This window comes from Lepisosteus platostomus, chromosome 17 (assembly GCF_059453375.1).
Source record: "Lepisosteus platostomus isolate fLepPlt1 chromosome 17, fLepPlt1.hap1, whole genome shotgun sequence".
NCBI lineage: Eukaryota > Metazoa > Chordata > Actinopteri > Semionotiformes > Lepisosteidae > Lepisosteus > Lepisosteus platostomus.
This window is the reverse complement of record NC_142627.1, coordinates 22,010,843-22,029,293: the sequence shown is the minus strand read 5'-3', so window position 1 is coordinate 22,029,293 and position 18,451 is coordinate 22,010,843. Positions and strand designations below refer to the sequence as shown.

General features: G+C 46.5%; 1 protein-coding gene across 3 annotated transcripts; it reads right to left on the bottom strand.

Moving 5' to 3' along the window:
* Positions 1-436: 436 nt before the first annotated feature.
* Positions 437-14,617, bottom strand: znf318 (zinc finger protein 318). Of its 3 annotated transcripts, XR_015927964.1 has the most exons (11): positions 14,163-14,617; positions 12,794-12,963; positions 11,468-12,179; positions 9,473-11,098; positions 8,980-9,079; positions 8,509-8,810; positions 4,953-5,138; positions 4,579-4,672; positions 4,092-4,210; positions 950-3,592; positions 437-844 (listed from the first exon to the last, which is right to left on the bottom strand). XR_015927964.1 is itself a non-coding variant. In XM_088610362.1 (10 exons), the coding sequence occupies exons 1-10, from the start codon at positions 14,442-14,444 to the stop codon at positions 1,184-1,186; spliced, it is 6,000 nt and encodes a 1,999-aa protein (XP_088466488.1). In that variant the 5' UTR covers positions 14,445-14,617; the 3' UTR covers positions 437-1,183. The 3 variants fall into 3 exon arrangements, 2 of the variants coding, with proteins under 2 accessions (XP_088466488.1, XP_088466489.1); XM_088610362.1 differs by having other exon boundaries at positions 437-3,592; XM_088610363.1 differs by lacking the exons at positions 437-844; positions 950-3,592; positions 4,092-4,210 and having other exon boundaries at positions 4,661-4,788.
* Between the last annotated feature and the right edge of the window lie 3,834 nt (positions 14,618-18,451).

Here is an 18,451-nt window from a genome sequence, read left to right as displayed (position 1 = left end):
ATATTCCCTACTTGCATGGCTTGGCATGTATTATAATAAAAAAGCATAAAGTATTTCAACTCAATAATAAAAAAAAATGTAAGCTAATGTTTTGAATGTTGTGTGTTTATTAAAAAGCAATGCAGACTGTTCTGATACCACTCTGAAATTGTTCACAATTGAATTTTTCATTGTTTAATGAACAGAGACCAAGTACTTTTTAGGCTTCAATAGTTTAGAATTTTCACTTATAGAAACTATACAGTTCAAGAAAAAGATCTTTTCCCTATACAAATATACAAAAACCATTAAACTAGATCTTTCATTTAAAGTTCTGTCAGAGGACATATTTCTGCGTAGAGATCTGTTAAGCTTTTATCCTTAACCTCACAGTCTCCCCAACAGTACCCCCCCAACCACCAGGTGAATAAGCACCTAAGAAAGACAACACAAGAACTTACAATGCAGTGCATAAGGTTTATTTTCACATGATATCCAAGACAAAAAATACATGTAGGCCAAATGTCTTCATAAAATCCAAGTAACAGTTTTACATAAGAAATTAAAATTGGCAAACTCAGATAATTCTGCAACAGCAGAAACAGTTCAGAAACAAATATAAAAGAAAAATAAAATCTTTCAGTGTCCCATAGGCTCTTCAGTTTCTTCCACCTCTTCACTCCTGTTCATTATTTGCTGCAGCAGACAGCAAGACACTTGGTACCAGCATCTGGAAACGTGTGCACGTGAAACGTCTGTGAAATCCCTTTGGTCCCTAGGACAGTCCTCCGTCTTACCAATGCTGTCTTCTAGTTCTATCCAAGACGATTTTTCTTTTTCGCTTCTTACCAAGCGTTGGGAGTTCCTGTTTCGATGCGCCAATCATAAAAAAATAAACAAAAAGCTTAATAGTCTTACTTAACAGCAAAGGGTAGATCATGAAAATAAGCCAACAACGTTTGTACTTTACCTTTTCAGGCAGATAAAGGGGGAGGGGAGCTGCTGCAAATGAAAGACATTAGCAAAAGATCTGTTTCATGTTCATGTCTGCTTCCTCTATGCAGTAAGCGCATTTGAAAAGGACTTGTTTTCTTTAGTTGAGCTTGTTATTTTTGAATGGTCTAATGTAGAGAAATGTGTCGAATTACGGAATCCCACAGACTCAAAGTACAATCTTTAGTAGATTAGATATGCTTAAGTTTAATTAATGGCAACCGCTATGGTCGTCATCTCTGAGCAGATGTGACTCAAGTACAGCGTGCGGCTTAAATTCGATTGGACGTTTCCCTTCAGATTCCAGTGATTCAGGAGCAGTGGAGTCTGCTTTTTTAGGTGGCTCGGCTGCCTGGGAGGATGTTATTGTTGAGGTGTCCGTTTCCACACCAATCGAGTCGGCCGCCTCATCAATACCATCCAAAATAAGACCACTAGAAATACCGTGCATTTCGTTTTTTATGTCCCTCTGGCTCACTGAATCCAAAATATTTAACTCCACTTGCCTGGAGGAAGGACATAGATCTCCTTCTGAACTGCCAATCCCTAAACCTGCAGTTCCCCCATTCTGTAGCTCTGACGTTGCTATGTTTGTCTCAGGCTCAGGGACACTTAGATCTGCAGTTTCGAAACCCAACTCATAGGATTCAAGATTTAAGACAGACGCTTCCAAGCTTAAAGCCGGATTTTCATAAATTCCCAAATCCACAGGCACATCACGTGCCCCTTCTCCTAGTTTCAGGGACCCTGGCTCATCTGTAGGATCACTTAGCTCAAGAGGGTCATGAAGGTCTGAAACTTCTAGAAAAGCCTGCTCTTGATTTTTGAAGTTGTCCTCCTCACAGGTGTCATTAATGCTAAACAAGGAAGCATCAGAGGACATCCAATTGCTGGTTTCGAGGGGATCTACACCCTCCTGCCTGCGGAGCGTGTCTAGTTCGATTTCAGGGGTCAGCAGGACTGGGGGTGTGGCAGGGCTGCCGGTTTCCACGGAAACAGCGCCTGGGGCGCGCACTTCATGCTCCTGACCAACTGAGCAAGGCAGCTCTTTACCTGATATTGTACATCCATTATTCATAGAACTTGTCTCAATACCTTTATCTACACGTTCAAAATTAGAGTTAACCGCGCTGTCCTTCGCTTCTGAAGTACCTACGCCACTAACGACTTGCCTAGAAGTCTCTTTCAGACTTCGAATTCCAATATCTTGGTTTTTGTCATGTGAGATACTCTGGGAGTTGTCACTGGTGGGTTCCTTAGTATTCTGGGTACCAGTCTCCTCTCCACTTTTTACTCCTATGACTGCTTCAGTATTCTTGGAATCTCTTATATCCCTAGTGTCTGCGCTACTGTTTTTAGATAGCTGCCCTTTCGTTATATTAGGACACTTGGTCATTTCTGCTCCTTCATTTTGGGCCTCTAGCTTCCCCGTGCTCGTTTCATTTTTGCTCTCTTTAACTCCGACACCTTCCGTGCTGCCAAATTTGAGATCCGAGGGGCCCCTAGTGCTGCTGTAAAAGATGTCGTATAAATCCTGCGCTTTTGCTGCAGCCAGACTAGATCTGGGTTTGTCACTCTTCTTCACCGACTCTTTCAAACACTTATGAAGAGGAGGAGGGCGGACAAGCACAGTGAGGGTCTGTTCACTTTCAGGCACCCCGGGGGCAGCCACGTCAGACTCGAAGCTCATGACACGCATGGCTGGAGGAGATGGGGCCGCAACAGCAGTAACATTTATCTTGGCCACGGAGGGCGTTTTCGTCTCTGCTGCGGCGGGTGATTTTTTTTCGGCTGTCGTGGGCGCCTTTGCGTCGGCAACGACGGGAGAGCTCTTGTCTGCCAGGGCGGGCGATTTGAGAACCACCTCCTCCCCACCGAAGGCCTTGGAAATAAGGTCAGGTGTCAGCACTACATCCTTTTTGGGCTCAGCCTTCACTACCGGCAACGGCTTGTTGGTGCTGCTGCCCGAGGGCCTGATCGACAGAAACGTGTTCAGGGGGGCGGGTTTATTCACGGCAGCCGGGCTGGTCTTTCTCAGGAGCATGGCCGGCGCAGGCAGGTTGGGTCGGATTTTTGCTGTTGAGGTCACCGATGGAGAAGAGGCCAATGGCACCCACGAGCTGGAGGGTGGGATCACCGTCTTCCCAGACAGCTTAATCTCAATGGTCTTGGACTTCCCAAGAGGGGACTTCCCATCGTCCTTCTCTTTGCTGTGATCGCCGCTGTCCTCCGCTTCCGCGGGAGCCTCGGCAGCGCTCTCCTCGTCCTTGTCGCTCTTCTTCCAGCTGAACTTCCCGAAAGCGGGAGCAGCAGTGTTCCTGGACGGCTCCTCGCTCTTCTTTTTAGCCTTGGGCTGCAGTGGCACCTTGGGAGAGCCTGGCACCTTCTGGAGCGCGGGCGTCTTTTCCCCCAGGCCAGCGCGGCCCCGCGGTTCCTCGGCCTCTTCTTTCACCACGCCCTTCTCTTCCTTCTCTTCCTCCACCTGACTCTGGGGATCTTCCTCCATCTTCCGTTTCAGCTCCGTCTGCCTCCGCTCTTTGTTGTCCATGACCACAGCCAGCCCTGCTTGCCGGTCCAGGTTTCTCCGTTGCTCATACAGCGGATTTTCATCAACGTATTGCTGTTGAGGACGAAAAAGACACAGTTATCACTGGGCGCCAACAGAATCGATCGACACTTTACTACCTACTGTGCGTGCAGTCTTCTTACAAATAAATACAAGTTGCATGTCTAAAACAGCAAAAGGTCTAATTCTAGGCTTTGAATCAGCTATTCAATGGTGGCATGATTACCCAGCCCATTCTAACATTTTGACTACAGAGTCAACCATTTGGGATTGAGGAACACTGGCAAAAAAGATACTTCAATTATATGTGGTTTAGCCCTTGCTCTGTTTACATCTTAATATTACCCTATCACTCAAATGGAGATGGAAATCTTAAATGAGAAACAAATGTTTGTGAGATGTTGATTTCACAGAGTGTGCTTCTGCTTTACAGGATGAGCAATTTCAATGAGTTATCAATTTAAGCTGCTACCTTACAATTCAACTAAATGCACAACATGCACATGCTTGTGTACTCAAAGTCACAAGTGAGCCATCCTTTTCCAGGGATTACCTTGTACTTTTCATTGTGACTATGACATGTAACATGATCTTCAGCACATAACTGATCTCCAAAAAACTCTTCACACAGCTGGCAGTAAAATCCTATCACAGGGATCAAAAACTCGGAACCTGAAACAGCAGCAACAGGGTGAGGTGTTAAACATTACTAAACACATAACCAATGAATAAAGAATACAACAAAGATAATATCTTAAGTGTTATAACATGCATGTTTTTATAGTAAGGCGCCAGACACCCTTCATAGATTTCTAAGAAAGGTACATGTTACATTTGAACACAAGATTGTTTTTTCCATCTCCTAATCCTTAATAAAAACCACAGTGAAACACATTTCACTGACACTTGAATTCAGGAACACTTTACAAAATCAAGTTTTAGAATGACATTACAGAAAGTAGGTCTTTGCTCATCACACGTCTGCAGACTAGAGGGGGGGTACTATATTCTAAATCTAACATCTCAGAAGGCAGCAGTACCTTTGCCAGGAACAATAATCTTCTCCCCTGTCAGTCGTTTGTTGTCGTTAGAGGACGTTTTTGGAGCCCAGGGTCTATCATACGGATCCTGAGTCTACGTGTACAGTGACAAGAGTACATGTGCCAGTATTACAACAGAGAAAGCACAAAGTGTAACACCACCTGCATTTACAAAAAAGAACTTTATAAGCTTTTCCTTTATCTTGGCACCTGTGAAAGAGGCAAAATAAAGTGTTAAGCACATTCTTTAGAGACAGAAAAAGCAAAGATGAGAGCCAGAATATTTGGAAAACTGAGGTCTGCCCTTTCCTGCTGTTTACTCTGGCACTGCAGAAGGGAGTCACACATGTGACTAACTGAAGGGCGAACCCTACCTTTCTGTGTGTCTTGCTGTGCATGTGTGTGAAAAAATCAAACATGGATCCACAGATGGTGTTGCAGTTTTTGCACCAGTGGTTACCAGCATCATAATATTCATACTGATGTGCAGGTATCTCCGACGACAGAGTAGGACTTTTAGCCTTCTGCTTTTCGGGGTCAGGCTTCGAGCTAGATGGTTCCTAAATTAAAAATGGGAAAGCAAAAAGTTACTTTTACACATTAATCCATTATGAACATAGAAATTAAACGAAAAATGAAAGTCTAGTGACACTCATGTATTTTGAAGAAGATACAATCCTATTTAATAACATTAAGTTTTCAAAATGGCTTTACCTTTGCATCTTAGCAGGTGTTCCGACTGAAGATCTTACTCATACCGTAAATTATCTGCTTTTGAACTTTCCGATTCTTCAGGAAGAAAATAAGCATCCCTACAGTCACCACGAAAATGCAAGTCTACATTGGTTACAGTGAAGACTGTCAGTATCAAGCCACGGGTCAGACTACCACCGCAAACAAACAGGGAATGAAGAGGCATATCAAAAAAACAATTTAAAACGACAGACGAATCCAGAAATCAAATTAAAAGGCTTTTTAGTTTCAGACTATACCTGACTGGAATTCAATTTAAGTCTGACTGTCATTTGCAAAGATTTCCTGATCATCCAGGTGGGGCTGCACACTGGTGGTGGTGGAGGGGATCCCCATTATCTGTAAAGCGCTTTGAGTGGAGTGTCCAGAAAAGCACTATATAAGTGTAAGCAATTATTATTATTATTTTTTATTTTTAATCCTTCCACCTTTTTATTTTTTTACTACATTATCTCTTCCCCATATTAAAAAAGCTGCCAAATTTTAAAATGTAAAAACCAAAATGCGGCGCCTTGCCGAAATCCCGAAGAAAGTCTATGTGCCAATTAGCTTGATGCGGAAACCAAGACATATTTGGAGGCGCATAGACAGTACTGCAACGATGCTCCATTATCATTTTCCTATTGAACATTGGCTTATAATAAAAAATAAAACTCAAAACTTCATATACCATGGAAAGAGCAAAAGAGCATTTTTTTTTAGAAATCAGAGAATGTTTTAAGTGTACAACCATTGTATTTTGCTTGCTCCTCAAAGACCCTATGTCAGTGAAACACCGAGGAAAACACAAAGTCAAGAAACACGTTGCAAGGCAGGAAAATCTGGACAATGTGTGACTGGCAATGAGGAATACAAGCACATTTAAATACACGAAGGTAACAAAGCATTCTTTCAGTGGGAAACTCATTTACGATAGAGGTGCTGTTTGTCCAGTTTACTGCCGAACATATTTGGATTCAATATTGGGGATCACATCACATCACAAGTATACTTTCACACGCAAGTCAAGGATTCAGATGTACAGATTCATAAAAATGCAAAACATCAATTTCATTAACGTGACATGAAACATTATGAGATGAAACCATATTACTTGTTGTGGCGAACGAATACAAGTGGAGTTTCAAAATGTTGTATTTGACTGTTTTACATATAAGTGACCGTGTGATCCATAATGCCAAGGATTATACAGGTATGCTGTTTTTTCCATAATTTATATAAAGTATGCTAAATGATCTCCCTCTTTTCGGGTACGTGTAGACTGATGAGATCTGACCATCTCATTATGCTTCAACTTGAAGCCTCTGCATTTGACACTTATGAGAACAAAATGCTTAGCCTGTAGAGGTTATTTTTATCTGATTAGCAGTATTCCACCTACATAGCTCTCTCTCCTTTGATGAAACACCTAAAAATTAAAACTGCAAAACAGGGTCATCACAGAGTCCCAAAAAAGACATTTGCTGAGTGGAGTTACCACCTCTAAATACAAACATTCATTAGATTATTATATTCTAATTAGTTTATTTCTGAAGGATTAAAATAAAGATTCAAATATTTTGATAAATGTATTTTTATCCTACTTAATAATGACCTTTTCTGTGTAAATATTAACACTTATTCAATTTTTTCCCAGCTTCCAGAATCAGGAAGCATGTACACCACCCAACTCCATCTGGAAGCCCAAAAATATTAAGAGGGCAATAAATCCGGTAGTTTATTTTGGCATCGTAATAAGTATGACAATGGGCAACTGCGGGGTGCTGGGAGAAACACAGTTTTGCGTACTATAGTGGAGAGCAGCTCTCCTTGCCCCTGCTGGGATTCGATCCCGGTCGCTTGTGGGCTACAGCGCCTCGCCCTAGGCAGAGGAGAACTCCACCGCACCCATAAACCAAGTACTCTGCAGCGGCAGAGACTTACACCGTGTAGATTTCACACGAGGGTAACATCACATCTGTATCTGGCTCACAACATGAGCCCTTGCTACATTACAATGCAAAAATGACAACAATTAAATAAAAGTTCTAAAAATGAGCAGCTTTTTGTTACACATTCAACGGCATGTGCTAATCTGTTTGCCAACTGTATAAATGAGGGTTCTGGGGAGGGGAAGTTCTCTTTTTATCCTTCCGCTCTGCACAGATTTGCATGGTCGCTCTCACACCTGCAAGACCCTGCATTTCACCCCGCCCTTCGCTGTTTTTAACACGTTTTTAAGTTTCTCTCCAACACAATGAATTTCTTTTGACGTTTCCATTCTGCCTGCACCAGGCGGTCAGCCAGCCGGCATACGGCAACTTCCGAATGTGGTGCAGAACGTCCAAAACGCCCTGACCGTGACTGTGACCCACACAAAACCCCCTCCACGACCGCAGAAAGCCACGTGGCCAGTGGGCACCACACGCGTCCTCCTCTGGACAGCCGGAGTCTGAATCCCAACCCCTGTGATGACCACTCAGCGCCCCACAAGCAGCAGAACCAATCACCAGGGAGAACGTCCCCCCCCACCGGGTGAGCTCTCCCATAGCAGACCCAGCCATTAACTGACCCGACAGCCTGCTTCATTCTGAAGCGGTCCTCATTCTGATATGCTAAAAGAGTTGCAGGACTGAAGTGAAGGAATTAAAATTGAAACAGAAGGCTTAAATTTTGTAACAGCTTCTAGGCTGAAAATAAATAAGTACAATAAGGGGTTCAATGAAAAAGCCTGAGCGCGCAGCTGCAGCAGAAAGCATCAGACAGAGGGAGCGCCAGGATACAGGGAAGGCCAAGGGGAGCAGGCAGGTCCCAGTCCTTCCTGCCACTGAAACCTCTGTCCCACCAGCCCCACACGGACCTGCACTCGGACACAACCACCCGACAGGGAGACTGATGTAGCCCCAAGGCCCCTCTGCTTTCGGAAAGGAACAAATACAGTAAAAGCAGACAAAAGAAGAAGAAGAAGACCATGCCGTCAGTCCCTTACATCAAATCAGAAACAAGGTAACGATGGAACTCAAGCGAACGCTAGAATCAACTGAAATCTTGCACAGGTTGAAAAACATGACAGTGCTGGTACAAAATAACATAGCACAGAGCCACTCGAAACCAAGACTGATGGAGATGACACGAAACCGGGCTTTTACCAGAACCCCGGTCCTGGGCGGGACCGACTCTCCACGTCATGAATTCTACCTTCAGGGACGTGCCGGAGGAGGAGGAAACGGAAGATTTCTCGGGGCTCTTGGGCTTCTCTTTCCTCTTCTCCGGCGGCAGCTCCCTGCCGTCCCTGGGCTCCTTCCGGTGCTTGTCGGAAGCGTGCAGCCCCAGGATCAGAGCCACCTTGTCCAGCTCGGCCCGCTTCTTCTCTGCGGATTCCTGCTCCTTGCGGATGGCGGAGATCTGCGCCATGACCTCCTCCTGCAGCCGGCCCACCTCCGCCAGGAGGGGGTCCTTGTGGCCGTCCTTCTCCCTGCGCTTCTTCCGCAGCAGCTCTCCTTAAAGGCACGCAAGGCCACACAAGACAGGGGTGAGCGGGACCCCGCGCCGAGGGCCCCCTGCCAGGCCAGACTCGCACCGCCCGCCCGCCAGACACACACGCTTGCGGAAGAGCAAGCGGACGGCGCGGACTCGGCGAGGCGGAGGCGGGAGAGAAAGGGCGGGTACCTTGCTGCTTCCGCAGTCTCTCCAGCTCCTTCACGAGATACTCCTTCTTCTTCACGCGAGCCTCTCTGTCCTTCCTCAGCTTCTCCCTTTCTTCTAGGACCTGGATGGGCCAGACGGCGGTTTGGAGACGTGAGTGGGGCGATACCCCCCCCCCGACGAGCAAGACGTCGGCCAGCTGCGAGGAACTCGCAGCCACGCCACGGGAGCATCGTGACAAACAGGAGTACACCGAACCGGCGGAAATAACACACAATGCTCACCTGTCAGCCAATTGGTAAGTTGTAATGAATAAAACCAAGTGGTAAATTAAATTTAGGGTTTAAGGAAGAGAGTGTGTTAGGCAACCACCTACAAAAACTTTTTACATCTCTAAAATGATATTTCCTAAATATTAATTTCATGACACTATAAATATTCTTACCCCCCCAAAAAAACCCTCACAATTAATTACATTTACCCCGCTGATCAAGCAAGCCCGCACTTGAAGAAATACCTTTTGTTTCTGCTTGGCGTTATTTTTCTCCTCTGCTGCCCTGTGCTGATGGTTATTCCCTACTGCCACGTCAGGGGATTTCTTGTCTAGGCTTTCTATCACCGGCACCTGTACCAGAGCAGACTCCTCCTTTGAGGAACGCGCTGGCTTTTTTTCCATGGGCACCGTTTCGATGACCCGCAGGTAAGGGTGGCTGGATTTCAGAGGGCGATCTTCCACTGGGGGAATAACGGGTATTGGCGCCTGGTGGGTACCAACGGGCTGCCCCTGTGAGGGAGGTGGGTACATTGGCCATCTGGGAGGCATGTAAGGGATGTAGTTCCCATACTGGTCATAGCCTGGCAGCGGGTAGTTTGGCATGGCTTGCTGATGCTGGTACTGAGAGTACAGAGGTGCAGAGTGGGCAGGACTGGGGCCTACAGGTGCAACAGGCTGAGATGCTGCAGGGCTGGTAGCAGCAGCTGACGCCGACACAGAGGGCTGCATGGCACTTTCCCCCAGGACAGGGATTCCCCAGCTCGTCTTCTCCCCGGCCTTGATTCCAAACTCCGAGCCGTACGCGGACGCAGGGTCCGCGAGCGAGGCCCGCTTCGCCGGCGGCGGCGGGGGCGAGGCCGCGCGGCCGTGCTCCGGGTCCGGGGACCTGGCGTGGCTCTGGCTGCGGCGGCGGCTCCGGTCCTGCCTCCGCTCGGCGGACTGCGAGCTCCCCGGCGGCGGCCTCTTCCCGTGCAGGCGCTCGTGCGTGCGGGCTGCGAGCTGGCCGATTTCAGCCATGCCGATGTCGAGCCCGATCGTTTTTAGCAAGTTCTGGATCTTCTCGTATTCCTGGGGATCCGGAGTTTCCGCGGCGTCCTTGCGAGGCGCGCCCAGCGGGTAGCCTCCCGCTTGGCCCTGCTGGCTGCAAGCTTTGTCCGGGCGCTTCAGTGCGTGGGCGATCCCTGCCTCGTCATCCCCGCCAGAGGTCAGGCCCAACAGGCTTTGCTGGCGATGCACTGTGCTGGACTGAGAGCCGCCGGCTGTACGGTCTTCAGCGCTGCCCAGATGGTGATGAAATCCAAAGACATTCTTGCTTTGCCGCGGGTGGGTTCCTCCCAGCTGTCTCATCTGACACTCCCCTGCTCCAGGCTGGTTATCCCCAAATTGACCAGTTTCAGGTTGACTTTGTTGGCGGGCAATTCCCATCTGAGACAGAGACTGGATCTGGGCTTGCTCTCGGTCATCTTCTTCATCTCCATAAAGGAACTTCTCCTCATCCTCTATATCTGTGAAACCCTTCCTCTCCTCCTGTGGGCTGGGGAATTCGCCCATCATACCTAGAATTCTAGAAAACCCACTACCATCCTGGCTAACCCTCTCATGCGGAAGGAGAAATTCACTCGCGCTTTCCAATGGCTTTTCCCGATTAACCCTGAAGAACGATTCTTCAATTTGCTCTTTATAGGAACAGGACTCTTTTGAGATCTGCTTCTGCAACCTGTGGCCATGCACCTCCTCACTTGCTTTCTTCAGCGAACACAAGATGCCGGACTCCATTCCTTTGCTCAGAGTGTTGAGGAAACGTTCAGTCTGTTTCGAAAGGTTGCTGCTCGGCTGATCTAAAGAGGCTTCGCTTGACAGTTCACCACCCTGTGAAAGACAGTAACACCATAAGGAGAGAAACTGTTTCAAGGAAGGAAGTTCATCTGCAGTTAGATGGCCAAAATTAGTGAACCATTCAACCATTAAGTGATGCAAATTTAACAAGGCTGGCAAGAAGTCTAAGAATTTTTCTGTGTCAAAACATACCGAACACTTTTTGAAACAACAGATCTGGATTTCGAAATAATTTTCTTTTCACCTGCAAAGGTCACACTGTCTTCTCACTATAGGGGGGGTAAAAAATAAAGCCAGAAAATGCAGATTTAATAGATACGTGGCACAGCAGTGCCATGTACAACAGCAGAATGACAAAGGAACAGTAAATCCCAGCGGAGAGCCACAGAACTCATCTCTAACCTGAGCGCTCAGAGAAGCATCCACGTCGGGATCAATCCGTTTTTTCAGAATGGACTTTTTGGGCATGGGCAGCCACTCCTCAGCCTGGTAGTGTCCTGGGGTGCTGGCTGCCATGGCGTGGGGCGGACCGCGCCGAGAGGACTCGTCCTCCAGCCTCTCCAGCTCCTCCTTCTCCTTCCTCCTGCGGGCCAGCTCCAGCTCCCGGAAGCCCTCGCTCATCTTGTCCTTGAAAAGCGAGGCGGAAGGGCTTCCTCTGCTGCTGCTGCTGCGACTCCGGCCGCGGCTCTTTACCGCGGTGTGGCCCCGGCTCCTAGCCCTGCTCTTGCTCCGGCTGCGGCCTCGGCTCCGACTCCGGCTCCGGCTCCGCCCGCGGCTGCGACTCCGGCTCCGCCCGCGGCTGTGACTCCGCCCCCGGCTCCGCCCCCTGCTGCGGCTCCGCCCCTTGGTCTCCATAGTGCGCTCAGAGTAGCGGGACCTGTCTGTGTTGTAGCCCCTTTCGTCGGGTTCCAGCTCATAACTGGGCCTCTTCGCATCCTTGGGAAGGTAGGAGGGCTTTCTGTACCTGTCCCGTTCCTGGCTGCCTCCTCTGGAGCACTCCTCTGGCCTGGGAGGAAAAGGTGGGCTCTTGCCATGGAAATCAACGTCACACTCATGCGCTGGGTATCTTCCTTGACCCGCAGGGGCCCTGAGATAGTCTTCATCCACTTCCTCTCTGTAAGAAAAAGGAACGTTCCAAATGAGATGACAGATCCCTCTTTCTTTACGGTTCAGATGGACAAATCCACGGAACCCCAAATGAAACGTGAGCATGAGGCAAGGCCTGAGTTAGCCAGAAGGACAAGATGTATTGATTTTTTACACTTTTTCACATCCGAAACCTAAAAGAGTGCTCAGGTCTGAAAGCTGTTGCATTGCTGCTTTTCACACACAAGTGAAAAGCTGATATTGTCCTTTATGGCTGTGCTCTCTTCTGCACTAAACAGCACTGAACCATGAACAAAAGGCCCACAGTAGCTAGCTTCCATCTGGTAACCCAGGGCACCTGTTCAGCTGAGCAATAAAGTAACATGGCAAAGATAAAGACTCCAAAAACTTCTATTCCCTTCATTATGAGACTCAGACAGCTCCAATATCCAATGTGTAGTTATCACATTCCAACATGGAAATATCATTAGATTCAGATAAATTCAACATTTTTACAGCTGCTTTCTTTGTCCAAGTTTACAGTTTAAGAATGCACGAGATACTCAAAAGACATCAAATATTTTTGCAGGATATCTCCAGCCTCCATTTTCAACTACAATAGGCTTTCACTTGCACACATACCTCTCGTAGAAGTGCTCAGGAGGCAGCGCTTTTCGGGGATCCACTCTCCTGTGATCAGAGGCTCCCCCGGGATCTCGGCCCGATGAACCGAAGGTCAGCTCGTTCCCCACTGTAATGACCAGGCTGTGATCTATTGGGATCCCACCAGGAGGGGGAGATGGAGTGAGCCTCTGTAGATGTAGAACAACGAGAGTTAACAGATTAGACTGGGGATTCCCTAAATCCACCGGAGTACGCCATCCAGTCAACTCAATGGGAAAGCATGGTGCACTGATTCTATAAATTACTGGCGAATAGCGAATTTCACTGGCAATCTGAATATACAGGCCTCCCTTACGCTACTTCCTGTCAACAATTAGGGTCAGCAAATTGAGGAGGTAATTCCAGACAAGCGATGTAGCCCTGGATACAGCCACCTAGTTTCTTTATCCAGTCAGGGGTCACGGGGAAGCCCCAGACTCTCCTGGCAAAGCAGCAGGTGCAAGACAGGACACACCCTCGACAGGACGCCATGATCACACACCGACACCAACACACTCACAGCAGGGCCAGTTTTCCACAGACACCAATTAACCCACTTGTATGTCAAGGAACGAGTAAGGGGTGAAATGAGAAGAAAGGAAACACAACGTTTCGGCTGTGTAGCCTTCTTTGGGTTTGTCACTTTCTTCTCTCTTCGGCATGAAATATACCCAGTACTTGCTCCTTTGCAGCCTGCTGACGCAGCTGCCCACCTGAACTAGCTTGTATGTCTCTTGAGTGCGGGAGGAAACCTGAGCTGCAGGAGGAGACCCAGGTGAACACAGGGGGAGCATGCAGACTCCACACAGAGAGCACACAATCGTACACAGGGCCCCAGTGCTGCGAGGCAGCAATGCTAACCACTGCGGTGTCTGCCTCATCCCGTGTCTATCTGAGTTCAGAACGTTTACAATCTCCCGGTTTTACAATGTTCCTAAGTAATGCAACGCATGTGCCAACACAGGAATTTAACCATTTTAAAACAGACACAAAAGAAGCACATATAACGTGATAAACGTCCAAAGAGCATGACACCCCACTCCAGAGACCGCACGCTAAGGACCTCAACAGTGACCATTTCACTAAGTCAACTAGGGGTCGGCTTGGAACATCATCAGACTCATTCTTCATCCACTTTTGCCTCAGCCTGGCCAGCGCGTTCAGTTTTGGGGGATTAACTGCGCCATATAACGGGATTCGCAGCCCGGGCACACGCACGGTAACGTCCTCCACGTGTTTTATGCCCACGGTGCACGCAGCCCCGCGCTCAGTCACTCCACGCAAGATCGAGACAGAAGCCCCGCGTCACCCGCCCGGTCGCCGGGGGTCTCCGCCCGGGCTGGCTCACCCGCACGGGGGGGTGCTCCCTGGGCGACGGGCCCCCGCCTCGGAACTCGCTCATCGGTCCGCGGCTGCCTCCACCTTCGGGGGAAGGGTAGCCCCTGGCCGGCGGGGAGCGCCGGTAGCCCCCGGCGTGGCCGTGAAACCCGGGGTGGAAAGGCTGGCGCTCCCGGTCCCTGTCGTCCCGGTAGGGCCCGGGCGGCCGGGAGCGCCGGGGAGGCGAGGCGCCCGCCGGACCCCGGGGAGGGTAATTCCGGGGGTAACCTCGGTGCGGCCGCCCACGAAACATCCTAGCCCCTTCAGAGCCGGCGAAATCCAGGAAGAGCTATTGCCGCGGTCTGAATGGCGTCAGCGGGCGAGCGATCGGTGCCGCAGGAGCTGGCAGGACGGTGCACAGAAAACGGCATTTGTCTCGTTCAGCGCGGCTCGCTTCCTCTCTCCCACCAGCCATGACGTCCCGACCCGCGGTGGCCTACCGAAACATACCGGAGTTCCCAACCTCAAGGACGACGCGTTCTTCGCTGCATCAGGTTTACAAAACGCGGCGAAACAGGTGGAACAGGACTTCTGGCCAGTTCTGAAAGGTTAGGTATCGGCGCTGAAACCGCATTGCGTGTATATTCTACGCCGTAAAAATGTAAAATGGAGGTGGTGGTGGTGGTGGTGGTGGGAGGGGAATAAAAGATGTTATTTAAAAAAAGTCCACTTCATTTTATTATTAAAGGGTTTAGAGTCTTTCGTTCAGAAACTGTCACTTTCCAACAAGTTTTCTGTTCATTAAAAGAAAAGATTTTCTTCCCTTTAGCTTGCATGTCAACTCCGTGGCTCTTCCAGCTGGCCAACATGATGCGAGCGGACCTGTTGCAGAATGAAGACCTCCACATGTTTTGCATATTTACAGCAGTAGCACGTCTGGGCAGTCAGTTAAAAAGGCTGCGTAATGTAAGCTTACACATAAATGTGAAAACTAGCAGCCAGATACACACACTCCTATGCGTTTTTATTAAGTTGTTAAGGTTTGTGGAGCTAATGATTATGAAGTTTATCAAAAACAGCCAGGAGACCGATATTAATGATTCAACAGAAGTGTAGGCGGCGATCTACTGCAGTATTAAACTTGTATTTTACATACGGAGTTCATTTAGGGAAATACTTAAAAAAGTTAATGCAGAAACACTCATCTTAGTGTATTCTTGTTGCTGAGAAGGATCGGTTTAACAGAATAATCTTGTACGATTATAAAACACGATTAGGCTATTAGACTACTTTTGAACTCTTTAGTTGATTTGTTACCACTGTGCCGCTTTCTTGTGAAAAGTTATTCCATAGAGATTAACGTGAGGGGAAGCATTAAGGTGGAGCTAATTTCTGTTGTAGGGGACAGTCACGTCTGATATGGGTGAAGAAAAAGTGCAGTATTTAATTTTAAAGCAATTCGGTGGAAATTCCATTCTACAGTTTATTCTTACACAGCTTTATTTTTTATTTCTGACATTTATTCTTGGCTGGATGACAACCGAAGGAGATTTAAGTGTTATTGGTCAAGGAAAAGGTGCCGAAATCGTTCAGCGAAGGGTAAGGACTTAGGTTGATGGAGCCCCAGAATCGGCAACAGTAACAAAGGTATCATCGGCTGCATTCAGGTGTGGGCATGAGACCCTTGACGACGACCGGACATCCAGACACCCTGCTGCTGTCATGGCTGACATGTTGGACACATCCATGATTTCTACAACATCGATGGATTCCGAACAGAATCAAGTCATCACATCCTAGAAATCAGCCAACCAGCTTTCATACCTGCCTAGTTTGGACTAGGGACATTATCATTAACCACTGGGACCCTCAAAACCTGGCAAAACCCATTGCAGTCAAAGCACCTGGGGTCCCCATTACCAAAAAGGTGCCACAGTTGGCCACCAGCATAAATGATCATGATTACTATTATGTGAAATTCAAAACAAAGTGTTAATTTCTGCTTATATGCATAAATAACCATTCCAAATGGATTGCTTAACAAAATTAAGCAATCCATCAAGCAGGAGGAAAAGCTGACCAAAGGTGTGCATAAATCCTGTGGAGTTCAAGCCACTATTCACAAAAAGGACTTCAAGCAGATAATAATAATAAGAACTTTATTTATAAAGCACCTTTCCATACCCAAGAACACTGTACATAGTTAACAAGAAGTAAAAGAGGGGAAAAAATACAATAAAATTAAAAAATAAACATGAACATGCAAGACAGAATATAGGGTAATCAGACATATGTAAACATAGGTTTACATTTGAAAAAAGTCATAGAATCTGTCTCTCCAAGAGTAGGGGGGAGGGCATTCCATAACAAAGGTGCAGTCACAGAGAAAGCAGTCACCAGAAATCTGAGAGCCATTCTCTCCTACAAGCGCAGAACTGGCCCTGAGCCACTATTGACGATTATGAAATATTAGTGTTCACCTTTGTCATATGTGGCCCATTTTTAAAGACAGATGAAGAGCTCTGCTATGCAACCACAGGCAGTTTTCAAAAGAGAAACAGGTCATTTGCAAGTGGATCAAATTCAAATGTTATTAGCGACACCTCGCACATCTGTTTTAAAACAACTTATTCTGGAAAATTACTGCTCCACCCTCACCGACGAACTACTCCCCAGTCATACAGAATGTTCTTTTTTTTTTTTTTACAAAAAGCAGACAGATGTCATTAAAAAAGCCTTTATTGACATGGTACAGGTGAATTTATAGAAAATTAGAAATAGAAAATAGAAAGAATTAGAAAATCTGACCTTGATTAACAGGTGAGCAGCAAGCTGAAAAAGTCCATCTCCAACCAAGGGAAGCAATGACTCCTAAGGGGAAGAGAGAAGTCAATGTGAGATCCATTTAGTCATTTATTTCAGGCAGGAAAGCCTCCTGTAGAGCCTGTTCTGTGTCGGTTGGCACTATTCTCCTTGCACCCCTGAGATGTTCTTTATCCTGATTTACGGATCATGACAGTAAAATGCTTTGTCCATCTGTAATTGAAAATACCATACCTCCCTTGTGGAAAAGGCATTCTTAAACTGCCATAGGCCTGTCAGGTACACAGACTGATGGCTTCCAAATATCAGGTTCTGAGGCATATTTAAAACCTTAATTTTACATTGATAAACATTTTATAGAAGATTGATAAGCATTTAAACAAAACAGACTATATTCTCCTCACTTAAAATGACTTTTTGACTACCAACTGATAAAAGTTAGAGGATGTTATAGACATAATGTAGTGTAAATACTATATTATTTTAGTTGTACTATGGTATGAGGGCGTCTACTTTTTGCCTGCAATTCATTTTAACCTTGTATTAGATTATTATATTTTTTAATCTATTATCTGCCAAAAAAACATCACATTAGTTCACTAGATATTAGAGTGTAAAATCTCACAGGTATCGCACAGAATTGGGATTTTCACTGTTACCCGAGGAAATGGCTGAGGAACACGTGTGTAAAAATATATTGCACAACATATACTTTCTATATGTATAACGATCTCTCCATTACAAATGTGATTTGTATGTGCAAGTTTGAACACAATGTATTTCTAAACAGGTTTAAAAAGTTAAGGTTTTACACTTACCTCAGGCACCAACTCACTGGAAAAATGCTCCTGATAACACTCATTTGGTTATAAAAAAAAGCACAATATCACAAAACAGGAACCACCTCAATCAATACCTCTATAAGGTGTGAATACGTAAATAATACCTGGGATATGTAACATTTCAAAGCTTCACTGTGCTGATGAATCAATATTCCAAATACATACATCAAATATTATTTCGACAACGTTAAAATTGAGAGGCTGAATTTTTTTTAGCAGTGTGTGCGGTATTGATAACAGAGCTATTCCGCACAAAGGAAAAGGCTTTTTGAGAAGTATTTTACCGAACCCCGTACACATCAGCAGGAAATGATCTGTTTCTGCTGCAGTGCACATTCCATGTTTTTCTTTAGTCCTAAAGTGTGCTTATTTGTTAGATTGCAATCAGACTAAGTGAATGCCGGTCCAAAGTGACTCATGTGGACTGCACATTTGTACACTTTTTACACTCAAGTCAGCTGTTTTTGAACCTCCCAAAGTATCCATCTTGCCATCCTCTGATTTAAGTGGAGTTTTAATGTATGAATAACAGTGAGCTTCCTGCCTGCCACAGCCACTTTACAGAAGGGAGCAGACAACCTTTGCACTGTAGTCCCACTGCTTGACTTGACTTCTATCCAACAGGCGGCTTAATTGACTTTTAAGCATTTGAACT

Bases quoted from the DNA above. Each gene is read 5' to 3' on its own strand.
- znf318 (XM_088610362.1), bottom strand. From the start codon at position 14,444: ATGTTTCGTGGGCGGCCGCACCGAGGTTACCCCCGGAATTACCCTCCC. The intron at 11,099-11,467 runs GTTAGAGATGAG...TGTCTTTCACAG, and splicing joins ATGCTTCTCTGAGCGCTCAG to GGTGGTGAACTGTCAAGCGA. The intron at 3,593-4,091 runs GTAATCCCTGGA...CGTCCTCAACAG, and splicing joins GTCACAATGAAAAGTACAAG to CAATACGTTGATGAAAATCC.